Source organism: Dendrobates tinctorius, unplaced genomic scaffold (genome assembly GCF_039654945.1).
Source record: "Dendrobates tinctorius isolate UK_male_01 unplaced genomic scaffold, ASM3965494v1 ptg000091l, whole genome shotgun sequence".
NCBI lineage: Eukaryota > Metazoa > Chordata > Amphibia > Anura > Dendrobatidae > Dendrobates > Dendrobates tinctorius.
This window is the reverse complement of record NW_027361759.1, coordinates 3,127,273-3,142,701: the sequence shown is the minus strand read 5'-3', so window position 1 is coordinate 3,142,701 and position 15,429 is coordinate 3,127,273. Positions and strand designations below refer to the sequence as shown.

The following is a 15,429-nucleotide window of genomic DNA, read 5'->3' as shown; positions in this document are numbered from 1 at the left end:
TCGATAGCAATAATTGCCAACCGATTCAAGTGAAGATCCAATTCCACACAGAAGCTGTCAATACTCGCAATAACTCCTTCCAGACTCGCACTAACTCCTTCCATCGCTGCCACTAGCTCTAAAACCTTTCAAAGAAATTGTATCACAACACCCTAGATATATTTCTCCCTAGTTTCCAGCATCCAATCACATTTGAGAGCATTTTCCAAGAGCGTATCATATTTGGGAACATCCCATTTTGGAGGTGTGGAAAAACGGATCCGCAAGAAAACGGATCCAACGGATGACAAAACGGATGCAAACTGATGGAACGGATCCGTTTTGTTGAGGATCCGCAGTAAAATCGGTATGGCGGATCCTCAACAAAACGGATCCGTTCCATCAGTTTGCATCCGTTTTGTTTCCATTTTTTGCGGATCCGCCATTTTCAAATTTTGACGGATTTTGACTGATGGCAAAAAACTGAAGTGTGAAAGAGGCCTAATACATTCATGTCCATTTTTTAAGTGCGAGTTAATCAACTCTGCGCACACAATGTCGTTTCAGGCAGATTCCATCTGTATACCCACCAGAAAAAGCACTATAAAAATGAAAAAAGATGAACATATATACATCAATGTCAAAACATCTTTTGTCACTCCTTATAAACGCTTTTCGTTTTGTAACCTGTGAAGAAACTAAAAAAGTAATCTGACCATTCTGCTTGGAAGGTGCCGCTATTGTATAAGTAGAATGTTAAAAAAAGATGCAGGAAGCAGAGCCACCACAAAACATGTCCAGAAAGATGTCACAAAAGATGCTTCACCAAAACACCACTGGCGTTTTCCTGAAGTGTCTTTTACTTTAAAAACGATGTGAGAAAGACGGCATCTAAAGGACATTCTGTGTACATATCCTAAGGGAGTGCACACACAAAGCATTCTGAAGAAGTTTTGTAACATAAACTGAGAAAGTCCTCCCCAAAACTAAAAAAATGAGTTTCTGCCCAGTTTCCTCTCCAAAAACAGACGGACGATAACACCATAGAAATGATAAGTATAATAGGCCTCAGTTACCACAACTGTCTACAAAGAAAACTGTTGCTGATAGCAACCAATCACAGCTCATTTTTATTCTTTTAAACAGCTCTGGGACAGCGTGGCGAGTTTTGAGTGGCGAATTTTGTGTTTCGACTTTTATGTGGTGAGGTTGATATATGTGTGGTGAAATGTGTGCTGAGGGTGATATATGTGTTGAAGCACGTGGTAGTGTGTGGCGCATTTTGTGTGAGTGTTCATATCCCCGTGTGTGGTGAGTATCCCATGTCAGGGCCCCACCTTAGCAACTGTATGGTATATACTCTTTGGCGCCATCGCTCTCATTCTTTAGGTCCCCCTTGTTCACATCTGGCAGCTGTCAATTTGTCTCCAACACTTTTCCTTTTCCTTTTACCCCATTATGTAGATAGGGGGCAAAATTGTTTGGTGAATTGGAACGTGTGGGGTTAAAATTTCACCTCACAACATAGTCTATGACACTCTTGGCGTCTAGATGTGTGACTGTGCAAAATTTTGTGGCAGTAGCTATGACGGTGCAGATGCCAATACATACATACACTTTTTCCCCATTATGTAGATAGGGGCAAAATTGTTTGGTAAATTGGAACGCGCGGGGTTAAAATTTTGCCTCAAAACATAGCCTATGACGCTCTCGGGGTCCAGACGTGTGACTGTGCCAAATCTTGTGGCTGTAGCTGCGATGGTGCGGATGCCAATCCCGGACATACCTACATACATACACACACATTGAGCTTTATATATTAGATCTCTATATATAAAAATCAATGTGTGTGTGTGTGTGTGTGTGTATCACCAACCAATCACGAAGCATCTTTCATTTCACCAGAGCTGTTCAAAAGAAGCTAAGCTGTGATTGGTTGCTATGACCAACAGCTTTCCTTGCAACCAATCACTAAGCATCTCTCATTTCACCAGAGCTGGTTAAAAGTAGCTGAGCTGTGATTGGTTGCTATGCGCAAGTTTTCCCACTTGACAACACCTCAGGAGACACTGACATGGTGGGATAAATCTAGCATCCCCAGGAACATAAGCTCCAGCCATCGTCTGTCCCCCAGAAAGGAGCAGTGAGTACATGACAGAAATGAAACCCCCCCTCCCGTTTGGTATCATTAAGTGACACACATGAATGTAGGAAAGTGCACATATTAAATGTCATGTGGATTTAATATTTTCTCACAGACACTTTTATGCATTATTGATGTGTTACTGTGCTCTGATGCTGTGCGTTTTTTTAAAGGGCTACTTTCCCCATAATTCACCTGAATATACCCATATAACACGTAATGCTTTTCCCATAACAACCCATTAAATATGATACTATACTGCATACAGATGCTGTACATCCATGAGCAACTCAGCCGGACAAATTACAAGTTGACCTGGGAGCTTAGTGAACCATGTTTCTGTGCAATTTCACTATTCTACTTATACTGGCTTTGACGAGATGATGTGGGATATTAGGGATAGTAGTCCGGTAACTCTGGCTGACGGGATGATGTGGAATATTATAGTGAATGTGGCTATGCGGAGTGGGCGGGGCTCTACATTCAGCTTTATATATAACCATGTCGATATTAGGGGTAGTAGTCCGGTGGCTCTGGCTGACCGGATGATGTGGGATATTAGGGGTAGTAGTCCAGCGGCTGTGACGGGAAAATGTGGGATATTAGGGGTAGTTGTCCGGTGGCTATGGCTGACGGGATGATGTGGGATATTAGTGGTAGTTGTCTGGTGGCTATGGCTGACGGGACGATGTGGGATATTAGGGGTAGTAGTCTGGCGGCTGTGACGGGATGATGTGGGATATTAGGGATAGTTGTCCGGTGGCTATGGCTGACAGGATGATGTGGGATATTAGGGGTAGTAGTCCAGCGGCTGTGATGGGATGATGTGGGATATTAGGGATAGTGGTCCGGTGGCTCTGGATGACGGGACGATGTGGGATATTAGGGGTAGTAGTCTGGCGGCTGTGACGGGATGATGTGGGATATTAGGGGTAGTAGTCCGGTGGCTATGGCTGACAGGATGATGTGAGATATTAGTAGTCCGGTAGCTCTGGCTGACGGGATGATGTGGGATATTAGTAGTCCGGTGGCTCTGGCTGACGGGATGATGTGGGATATTAGGGGTAGTAGTCCGGTAGCTCTGGCTGACGGGATGATATGGGATCTAATAGTGAATGTGGCTATGCGGCATGGGCAGGGCTATACACTCAGCTTTGCACACTAACTAACCGTAACCGTAGTTAGTTACTATGCCCTGGCAGCGCCGGGCTCTTCAGCTAGTAACATAATAAAACCTGGAGCGGCCACAATATTGGGGTCTCCACAGCAATAAACATTTTTCTAACTACCTAAAGGCTACTAGGCCTCAACCAAATGAAAACCCCACGTCCTAGAGACCTTTCCCTGGTCGCACCACACCAGTCCAGGGAGTACGGTATTAACACCCCTAACCATGCAGGACCTACGCCCGCCAGTTATATTGGGATGTAACCGAAGACACTATCCCCCCCAATAGTTCCCTTTATGCAAAAGTACACGACACTTAACGAGCCTCTGACCCAGACCTTATCCAAGCATGTTCGCTCATCACTAAGACCCATGTATCCATTTTCATTCATTTATTTAGTTTTTGCTTTTTTCACAGTTTCCTTTTAAACACATTTTTATATATATTTGACATTACTGTGCATATGTTCATTATTTTTGGTGTTTTTTAGCACTTCATCAGGCAGATTCTACGTTGAATATGCCTGAAAAGAATGCCATGTGCTCAAACATAAAGCTGTGTTCATATATGGCAAGAAATTTGGCAGATTTTCTACAGATTTTGGTGCAAATATTCAGTGTAAATTATCACATTTAGAAAATGTAATTTGAGCTGTTTATTAAGTATAAACTGTAGTTCATGGTGATGGCACCAATATTCAACTATTCTATAGTGAATAATTTGTGATCTTACCTGCACAGACATATCCACTCCCCTTGTATCCTTGCTTACATCTACACTTATAGGACCCTGGAGTGTTGAGGCAATCACTGTGAGGGCTGCACTTATGGCTGCTCACCAGGCACTCATTTATATCTGCCAATAAAAAGCCACTTCTGTACTTTATTTCATTCTACACATAGAGAAAAGTCATTAGTAAGCGGCAATAAGACGTTTATTACCAAAAAAAGCTTTGATTCCAGAGGTGCGACATATGACCAATTGAAGGGGTTTTCTAATACTTTGATATCGATAATGTGTCCATAGGATAGGCCATTCATATTAGGCTGGTGGCTGTTTAACTCCTAAAACCTTACGTCTCTGCTGATTAGGGGGGCCCTGACGCACTAATGAGTTCCACGCTTCCAGGCACAGCTCTGTACACTTCATGGTAGCAGGGTACCAGGTGCCACAAAATGTATGAAACTGTATTGGTGAACAATGAATGGAATGCAGAACATGCATAAAGGCGACTAATATCAACGTCCCAGAAAATCCCTTTAAGTCTATTTGAAAAGATCAGGGGGTGCTTGTCAAGACTAGTGGTAGTCTTTTCAATGATGAGCTCTGTCTACTCTTCCCTGCACCATTGATTTACATCTTTCTGTGTGTGCACACTCTGCTACTCATTCACCCAATGGTCTCAGTTAGAGAACAGATCTTATGTATTTTTATTAGCTTTCATGTTTATAATACACTATATATTTCCCCCTTCTGTTTTTCTTGCCTATTTTTCTGTGTACATGTGTAGATCCATTTGCTTTGCCAATTCCACCCACAACATATACTATTTAAGGAAGCACCCCACACCAAGCTGTCAACTCTGCTTAAGACTTTTTCTACCTGAAATACTTAAGCCGTATGGATTTTTTATTATGTGCACATTCTGCCATTTTTTTATTCTATATGATTAATGGCTAAGTTTTAACTACCTTTTTTTGGTGCTGGAGAACATCCCCTTTGGACCATTGAAAGCTATTTGACCTGGAAGCCAGACCAGCACATACTCCATGCACCACATCCAGACCACAGATGGTCTACCTTGTAAGTTTTCTGGGATACTTAGCCCTGAGTGATGAGCTGAATTGATATTCTGTCTAATTTTTTGTACACAGAAAGCTGTTAATCAATGGTGTGGGGAGTTGAGACAGAACTTAACATTGAGAGAAATACCAAGCACCAGCAAATAAAACTGGGTTTCATCAAAGCTACAGTAAGAAAGCCAGTAAGTAACCCAGGTTAAGGTTTCTTTCCTTAATTCATGCTGCCCTTAGATGGAGCACCAACAAACAGGTGAAAGAGTCTCTTTGTAAAAGGTTTGATTTGATTTGTTGCTATATGCAGCTACTCCTCTGTTCCTTTTACGTAGGTATTGATAAATCTTACTTAGTGTGTAATGAAAGTTGTAGATTACATTTTTGATTATTTGCTTCTGTTAAAGGGTTATAACTTTTTTTTTTATCTAACTACAAAGTTATTACATTTACTAATATACTTTCTGTGCTTATTTCCCATAGATTTCATATACATATAGTCAAATCAAACTTTTATTCTTTAGTCCCAGTAGATAAAATTAATTTGCTGTTAGCCTGTCTACTGAGCATTCACCACACTGCTCCAAACAGGCTGGGATCAAGGACCGGGAGGACCAAAACATTGATAATTCTGCAACAAGGTCATTGGTCATTTTGTATTAAGGTCCAGGTAGACAAACATTGGTTATTTTGTAATAATGTCTTTGAGGATTAAAATGTTGGACAACTTGTAAAAAGTTTCGGGAGGACAAACACTGGCCATCCTGTAACAAGGTCAGTTAGAACTGAAACACTGGCCATCCTATAACAAGGTCAGGGAGGACTGAAACACTGGCCATCCTGTAACAAGATCCGGGAGGATTGAAGCACTGGCCATCCTGTAACAAGGTCAGGGAGGACTGAAACACTGGCCATCCTGTAACAAGGTCCAGGAGGACTGAAACACTGGCCATCCTGTAACAAGGTCAGGGAGAACTGAAACACTGGCCATCCTGTAACAAGATCAGGGAGGACTGAAACACTGGCCATCCTGTAACAAAAGTCAGGGAGGACTGAAACACTGGCCATCCCGTAACAAGGTCAGGGAGGACTGAAACACTGGCCATCCTGTAACAAGGTCAGGGAGAACTGAAACACTGGCCATCCTGTAACAAGGTCAGGGAGGACTGAAATAGTGGCCATCCTGTAACAAGGTCAGGGAGGACTGAAACACTGGCCATCCCGTAACAAGGTCAGGGAGGACTGAAACACTGGCCATCCTGTAACAAGGTCAGGGAGAACTGAAGCACTGACCATCCTGTAACAAGGTCAGGGAGGACTGAAATAGTGGCCATCCTGTAACAAGGTCAGGGAGGACTGAAACACTGGCCATCCTGTAACAAGGTCAGGGAGGACTGAAATAGTGGCCATCCTGTAACAAGGTCAGGGAGGACTGAAATAGTGGCCATCCTGTAACAAGGTCAGGGAGGACTGAAACACTGGCCATCCCGTAACAAGGTCAGGGAGGACTGAAACACTGGCCATCCTGTAACAAGGTCAGGGAGAACTGAAGCACTGACCATCCTGTAACAAAAGTCAGGGAGGACTGAAACACTGGCCATCCCGTAACAAGGTCAGGGAGGACTGAAACACTGGCCATCCTGTAACAAGGTCAGGGAGAACTGAAACACTGGCCATCCTGTAACAAGGTCACGGAGGACTGAAGCACTGACCATCCTGTAACAAGGTCAGGGAGGACTGAAATAGTGGCCATCCTGTAACAAGGTCAGGGAGGACTGAAACACTGGCCATCCTGTAACAAGGTCAGGGAGGACTGAAACATTGGTCATTCTGTAACAAAGTCATGGAGGACTGAAACACTGGCCATCCTGTAACAAGGTCAGGAAGGACTGAAACATTGGTCATTCTGTAACAAAGTCAGGGAGGACTGAAACATTCATCATTCTGTAACAAGGTCAGGAAGGACTGAAACACTGGCCACCCTGTAACAAGGTCAGGGAGGGCTGAAACACTGGCCATCCTGTAACAAGATCAGGGAGGACTGAAACACTGGCCATCCTGTAACAAGGTCAGGGAGGACTGAAACATTGGTCATTCTGTAACAAAGTCAGGGAGGACTGAAACATTGGTCATTCTGTAACAAGGTCAGGGAGGACTGAAACACTCGCCACCCTGTAACAAGGTCAGGGAGGGCTGAAACACTGGCCATCCTGTAACAAGATCAGGGAGGACTGAAACACTGGCCTTCCTGTAACAAGGTCATAGAGGACTGAAACACTGGCCATCCTGTAACAAGGTCAGGGAGGATTGAAACAGTGGCCATCCTGTAACAAGGTCAGGGAGGACTGAAACACTAGCCATCCTGTAACAAGGTCAGGGAGGACTGAAACACTGGCCACCCTGTAACAAGGTCAGGGAGGACTGAAACATTGGCCACCCTGTAACAAGGTCAGGGAGGACTGAAACATTGGTCATTCTGTAACATGCTGACACTTCTCTACAACTGAGGAGTGCTGTGGTCTTTTGTATATTATACTGGACAAAATCTGTCCTGGTCATGTGATTGAAACACAAGAACATGGCTCATCACAAATTGTTCTGCACCTATGCTTAAATAATTAGTCAGTGGCAGGATTCATTGCGTGGCAAATCACTGTCTAGATAACATCCCTGAGTCAGTTCATTTTCATGAATTGCAGCTAATTAATTATTCATGGCCTTAAAGTGTTATCCAAAAACATTAAATTTTTTTTTTTAAATTACAAATAATGGTAAATCCCTGGAGGTAAATTCCAAACATAGTCAATCTTTTAAAACTCTCATCTTACCTACACAGTCGTATCTGCTATTCACGTATTTTAAATCAAAACCATGCTGGCATTTGCAGTAATAGCTTCCAAATGTATTCATGCATCTTCGGTTAAAAGGGCAGAGTGCTTTCCCAGTGGCACATTCATCAATATCTGGAAAGAAATCAGTATTCCGTAAGAATTTTCAAGGGTGATTTAATATTGGCTACTCACATGAAACTTTGCAAAGACTTGAACCATGGTATCATGAAGAGATTACGCTAAAGTATACCTAGTCTTCATGCAAACTGAAATATGGCAATTACTTAACTTATTGAAAACAATTACTTGATATATGATTCTGGTATCAACCAAAGAAAAGTTTATTTACGCTTAGTGAATACACTGTAAAATATCTTTGTGAAATCCCCCCAACATGCTTATTCCCCATCACCCAACACCATCCTCTCTGCTATCCAATGAATTCCAGTTTACTCTAGAACGCTTTAACGGATCCCACTTATTCTGAGAATGTTTTCTTATGACATATTGAACTTCATGTTAGTGGTAAAATTTCTTCGATATGTCTTGTGTTTATTTATGAAAAAACGGAAATATGGCGAAAATTTTGAAAATTTTGCAATATTAAAACTTAAAATTTTTATGCCCTTAAATCAGAGAGATGCATCACACAAATTTCTTAATAAATAAAATTTCCCACATGTCTACTTTACATCAGCACAGTTTTGGAAACAAAATTTTTTTTTGTTAGGAAGTTATAAGGGTTAAAAGTTGACTAGTGATTTCTCATTTTCACAACAAAATTTACAAAACCATTTTTTTAGGGACCACATCATATTTAAAGTCGTTTTGAGGGGTGTACATGACAGAAAATACCCAAACGTGACACCAATCTAAAAACTAGACCCCTTAAGGTGCTCAAAACCACATTCAAGAAGTTTATTAACCCTTTACGTGCTTCACAGGAACTAAAGCAATGTGGAAAGAAAAAAATTAACATTTAACTTTTCTTTTGCAAAAAATTTAATTCAGAACCAATTTTTTTTATTTTCACAAGTGTTAAAAGAGAAAATGAACCACAAAATTTGTTGTGCAATTTCTCCTGAATACGTTGATACCCAAAATGTGGGGGTAAACCACTTTTTCAGCGCACGGCAGAGCTCGCAAGGGAGGGAGCGCCGTTTGACTTTTTCAACGCAGAATTGACTGGAATTGAGATCGGATGCCATATTGCGTTCGGAGAGCCCCTGATGTTCCTAAACAGTGGAAACCCCCCAACAAGTGACCCCATTTTGGAAACTAGACCCATTAAGGAACTTTTCTAGATGTGTGGTAAGCACTTTGAACCCCCAAGTGGTTCACAGAAGTTTATAACGTAGAGCCATGAAAATAAAAAATCATTTTTTTTCCACAAAAATGATCTTTTTGCCACCAAATTTTTATTTTTACCAGGGTAATAGGAGAAATCATACCCCCACAGTTGTGCGATTTGTCCTGAGTACGCTAATACCCCATATGTGGGGGTAAACCACTGTTTGGGCGCACGGCAGAGCTCAGAAGGGAAGGAGTACCGTTTGACTTTTTCAATGCAGAATTGGCTGGAATTGAGATTGGACACCATGTCGCTTTTGGAGCGCCCCTGGTGTGCCTAAACAGTGAAAACCCCCCACAAGTGACACTATTTTGGAAACTAGACCCCTTAAGGAACTTATCTAGATGTGTGGTGAGCACTTTGAACCCCCAAGTGCTTCACAGAAGTTTATAATGCAGAACATTGAAAATAAAATAATCACTTTTTTTTCCTCAAAAATTATGTTTAGCCCGTTATTTTTTATTTTCCTAAGGGTAACAGGAGAAATTGGACCATAAAAGTTGTTGTGCAATTTGTCCCGAGTACCCTGATACCCCATATGTGGGAGGGAACCACTGTTTGGGCGCATGGGAGAGCTCGGAAGAGAAGGAGCCCCATTTTGGAATGCAGACTTTGATGGAATGGTCTGCGGGCGTCATGTTGCGTTTGCAGAACCCCTGATGTGCCTAAACAGTATAAACCCCCCACAAGTGACCCCATTTTGGAAACTAGACCCCCCAAGGAGCTTATCTAGATGTGTGGTGAGCACTTTGAACCCCCAAGTACTTCACAGAAGTTTATAACGCAGAGCCGTGAAAATAAAAAAGTCTTTTTGTTTTCAACAAAAGTTATTTTTTTAGCCCCCGATTTTTTTATTTTCCCAAAGGTAACAGGAGAAATTAGACCCCCAAAGTTGGTAAATAGTGGAAATCCCTCAATTCTTGCTCCAACCCTAATCCCAACACACCCCTAACCTTAATCCCAACCCTATTCCCTAATCCTAATTCTAACCCTCATTTGCCCTAACCCTAATTCTAACCCTAACCCTAGCCCTAACCCTAATTCCAACCCTAACCCTAATTCTAGCCCTAACCCTAATTCCAACCCTAACCTTAGCCCTAACCCTAGCCCTAATGGAAAAAATGAAAAAAAAAATTTTCTTTATTTTATTATGTTTGCCTAACTAAGGGGGTGATAAACGGGGGGTTATTATTTTTTTATTTTGATCACTATGATAGTTTATCATAGTGATCAAAATGGATCTGCCAGCCAGCAGATTTGCCACCGGGAGGTACAGGGGGGATCGGGGACCCTATTTCTCTCTCCTCTGATGTGCGATCACATCAGAGGAAAGAGAAATTAAATGCAAAATTGCGGCTTTTTTTGTTGCGATCACCGTTACAGGATTAATAACGGCGATCGCAAAAGCAGGGTCGGTAAAAACTGACCCGATTCATGTTCTCTGGGGTTTCGGCTACCCCCGGCAGCCGAGACCCCAGAAAAAATCTGACACTGGGGGGCGCTATTTACTTCCTCCACAGAGCCATGAATTAACGGCGCTGTGGTTTAAGTGGCCTAAATTACCGCCGTTAAAAGACGTATTGGCGGTCGTTAAGAGGTTAAATGTATTTTGTTTTACATTTTTAATAATGCTTTTTTTAATTCATTTTCCATATCACTACCTATATAAAAAAAAAAAATCACACTGTCATGATATTGGCCATTCATGAATTCAGAACACTTACCGTACATTTCTGCTGTATGACACTCTCATGACATAGATCTCAGTATGCAAATAAACATCCTATGCAAGTCATACTAGCCACTACTATCTCTGTAGGCCGAGCATCAGTTAGAAAAGGAGATTAGGGACCCCCATTCTGATGAAAGGTTCCACAAATATGCCATAAATGTCTATGATTAGGTTATTTAAAGGGTTTTCCGATCCAAAATGAAAAGGATTCGGTGGTTTCTGAGTTGAGAACAGCGGTGAATGCGATATGCATAGTCCTAACCAGAGCCCAAATAGTGGTCGTGGCCTCTTTCTATACTTGTATTGAGCAAGGCCACGCCCACTGGACCAGTCTCGCTCCATATGAGCGTATGGAGCGAGGCCACACCCACTAGATGGGTTCTGCCAGGGAAGCATACATCACTGTCGCTCCCGGCTCCGAAAGCGGCGAATCCTTGCAGCACACAGTGTGTGTGCTTGGGGGATTCATAAATCTGCAGTCACACAGAGTGACTGCAGGCCTTTTTTTTAATTTTAGAACGGACAACTCCTTTAAAATATGATTCAACCAGAATTTGTATGTGTTCCATAGAAATTATAGATATTTACACTTTAAAAAAATGATTACTTGAAAATACAGGATTGTTCATCACTTTGCAGTATTTTTTTCACACCTGCCTAAAACTTTTGCATTCTACTGTACGTGTACTATATACTTATACTATATACTTGTAGATTATAGGGATTGATATAGGCTATTTCAATCAATTGGCCACCAAAGAGGGTTGGAATCTGTATTGGGGGGCAGATACAGTGGGGAAAATATGTGTTTGATATACTGCTGATGTTGCACGTTTTTCCCACTTACAAAAAATGGAAAGGTCTGTAATTTTTATCGTAGGTATACTTCAATTGTGAGACAGAATCTAAAAATAAAAAAAACAGAAAGTCTTATTTTATGATTTTTAAATAATTAAATTGATGAGAAGGCAACAACCGTTGCTGCAATTTTTAGAAAATGGAAGAAATACAAGATGACTGTCAATGTTCCTCAGTCTGGGGCTACATGCAACATCTTGCCTTGTGGGGTAAGGATGATTCTGAGAAAGGTCAGGAATCAGCTCAGACCTACACAGGAGGACCTTGTCAATGGCCTGAAGAGAGCTGGGACCACAGTCTCAAACATTACCTTTTGGATCACATTACACTGTTAAGGATTAATATCCTGCACATGTCCAGGCCCGTTTAAAGTTCAACAATGACCATCTGGATGATCCAGAGGAGACATGGGGGAAGGTCATGTGGTCAGATAAGACCAAAATAGAACTTTTTGGTATCAATTCCTCACATCATGTTTGGAGGAAGGAGGATGAATACAACTCCAAGAACACCATCCCATCACTGAAGCATGGTGGTGGAAATATCATACTTTGGGGGTGCTTTTCTGCAAAGGGGACATGACAACTATACCGTATTGAAGCAAGGATGGATGGGGTCATGTATCACAAAATTTCAGCCAACAACTTCTTTCCCTCAGTAAGAACATTAAAGATGGGTCGTGGCTGAGCCTTACAACATGACAATGTCCCGAAACACATAGCCAGGGCAACCTAGGAGTGGCACCACAAGAAGCATTTCAAGGTCTTGGAGTAGCCTAGCCAGTCTCCAGACCTGAACCCAACAGAAAATCTTTGGAGGGAGCTGAAACTCAATGTTGTGCAGCAACAGCCCCATAACCTGAAAGATCTGGAGAAGATCTGTATGGAGGAGTGGGCCAAAATTCCTGCTCCAGTTTGTGCAAACTTGGTGAAAAACTACCAGAAACGTCTGACCTCTGTAATTGCAAACAAAGGTTTCTGTACCAAATATTAAGTTCTGTTTTTATATTGTATCAAATACTTATTTCATGCAATAAAATGCAAATTAATTATGTAAAAATCATGCAATGTGATTTTTTTTGTTAGATTCTGTCTTTAATAGTTGAATTGTACCTACGATAAATATATTACAGACCTCTTCATTCTTTGTAGGTGGGAAAACTTGCAAAATCAACAGTGTATCAAATACGTCTTTTCCCCACTACAGGTGCTTCTCACAAAATTAGAATATCATCAAAACGTTAATTTATTTACGTTCTTAAATTAAATGTCCATCTCCAAAAAGCTTGTCAGCAGAGGGAAGCATGAAGTGCTCTAAAATTTCCTTGTAGACGGCTGCGCTGACTTTTGTCATGATAAAACACAGTGGACCTACACCAGCAGATGACATGGCTCCCAAAACAACCATTGATTGTGGATACTTTACACTAGTCCTTGGAAATCAAGGTCCCAAAGTCTGGAGGAAGACTGGAGAAACAGACAATCCAAGCTGCTTGAGGTCTAGTGTGAAGTTTCCACAATTAGTGACGGTTTGGGGAGTTTTATGATCTGCTGGTATAGATACAGTGTGTTTTATCAAGACCAAAATCAGCGCAGCCGTCTACAAGGAAATTTTAGAGCACTTCATGCTTCCCTCTGCCGACAAACGTTTTGGAGATGGAAATTTCATTCTCCCGCAGGACTTGGCACCTATCCACACTGCCAAAAGTACCAATACCTGGTTTATAAACAACAGTATCACTGTGCTTGATTGGCCAGCAAACTAGCCTGACCTTAACCCCATAGAGAATCTATGGGGTATTGTCAAAGAGGAAGATGAGACACCAGACACAACAATGCAAATGAGCTGAATGCTGCTATCAAAGCAACCTGGGCTTCCATAACACCTCAGCAGTGCCACAGGCTGATCGCCTCCATGCCACGACGCATTGATGCAGTAATTGATGCAAAAGGAGCCCCGACCAAGTGTTGAGTGCAATTACAGAACATGCATTTCAGTAGGCCAACATTTCAGTTTTTAAAATAATTTTTTCAAGCTGGTGTTATAAAGTATTCTAATTTACTGAGATAATGACTTTCGGATTATCATTGGCTGTAAGCCATAGTCATCAACATTAACAGAAATAAACACTTGAAATAGATCGCTCTGTTTGTAATGACTCTGTATAATATATGAGCTTCCCTTTTTATATTGAAGAACTGAAATAAATTAACATTTTGATATTTTAATTCTGTGAGCTGTACCTGTACATCACTGGTTTCTTGGGCAGAACCAGCTTGTGGATAATGACGTGGAAGCTATCTAAATGAAGTACACAGCTGGGTGTCTCTTCTATAATTGTCTCAGATATCTAATCTTATAAAATATCTTGTAAGGTCTCACATTGTCTGATTGTCTGGTTTCCTGCCTAGGAAATGTCAGTGGTGACGATCCCCCTCAAGCAATTCATCTGCAGCACATCTTGTGTATAATTTATAGAGTACGGGTCCAAAAAACATCACAGGAAATGATTTCAGTGTAACTTTAAAATTCAATATCTATATCTATATTTTTTTTCTTGGTTATTTGATATAAAGTGTAAGTAAAGTTGGAAAAATGAAAAAAAGTATGCTCACACACCTATGCAATTCTTTCCATCTGGCCCCAGCTGCAGCCCACTTGACGGGCATAAGCATCGCACTTCTCCCTTGACTTCTTCACAGCCATATTGGCAGTTTGCCATCGCACAGGTCCTGGAGTCTGGAATTAATGGTACAATATTTCAGTTCTGGCAATGTCTTTGTTTTATTACTCTGTATTCAGTGATACAGAAACATTTATACATTTAAAAGAACAAAACCAAGTCTCTAAAATATCTGCACAGGAACATTTATAGTATAAGTCTACCTCAATTTCATATAACCTTTTTTTATTTAATCCTAAATATATTTGACAGTCCCCTCCTCAATTCTTCACTGTTAATGTACATAAGTATATATATTTATAAGCGAATTTAAAAAAAAATATATATTTATCCAGGGCCCAGAACCAAGCTGCAGCCCTTGCTTAGGTAGACTCGAGGAGGATTTGAGCATCCATGTATTACATTTAAATAGCAGCCACACAATATTTAATTTTTCCTGCAAGGGCTCTTAAAGGAATTGTGTGTTGTGCAAAACTGATGCCATGTTCAATCACATACAGTATTACAGACGTATACTCTAATACGAGCATTGCTTATATAAGAGATGGTAGAGTACCCATGGTATGTGCCGGAGGCTGGGTGTAGTCCCATGTTGCGGCCTATTATGCAGATAAAGGGACTTTCTGTGTTGCCGTATGTTGATCTATGGAATATACAGTAAATTTATTTGCTATCAGACTTATGGAATCTCAGAGAAAAAAATTCTTTCTGGAGTTGGAGGTGTCGGAAGGTATAGTAATCCATGTAGGTGCCCTATTATGATTCCGTACAATGTCTGGACAGACGCATTATGCCGCAATGTCTAGTGTTTGGATAATGAGAGTCACCTTGTCTACATGAACATTTCCAACCTTAGTAAACAATCTTAGCACTTACACGGTTTTCCAATTT

At 41.2% G+C, this 15,429-nt stretch overlaps 1 protein-coding gene across 2 annotated transcripts in view; it reads right to left on the bottom strand.

Moving 5' to 3' along the window:
• EGFL6 (EGF like domain multiple 6) overlaps positions 1-15,429 on the bottom strand; it is a 163,594-nt gene that overhangs the window by 44,345 nt on the left and 103,820 nt on the right. For both annotated transcript variants that reach the window (XM_073586162.1, XM_073586163.1), the window contains 3 exons: positions 14,475-14,594; positions 7,912-8,046; positions 4,023-4,145 (listed from right to left, as the gene is read on the bottom strand). In XM_073586162.1, the coding sequence (XP_073442263.1) occupies positions 4,023-4,145; positions 7,912-8,046; positions 14,475-14,594 (378 nt within the window). The remainder of the gene's footprint in view (positions 1-4,022; positions 4,146-7,911; positions 8,047-14,474; positions 14,595-15,429) is intronic.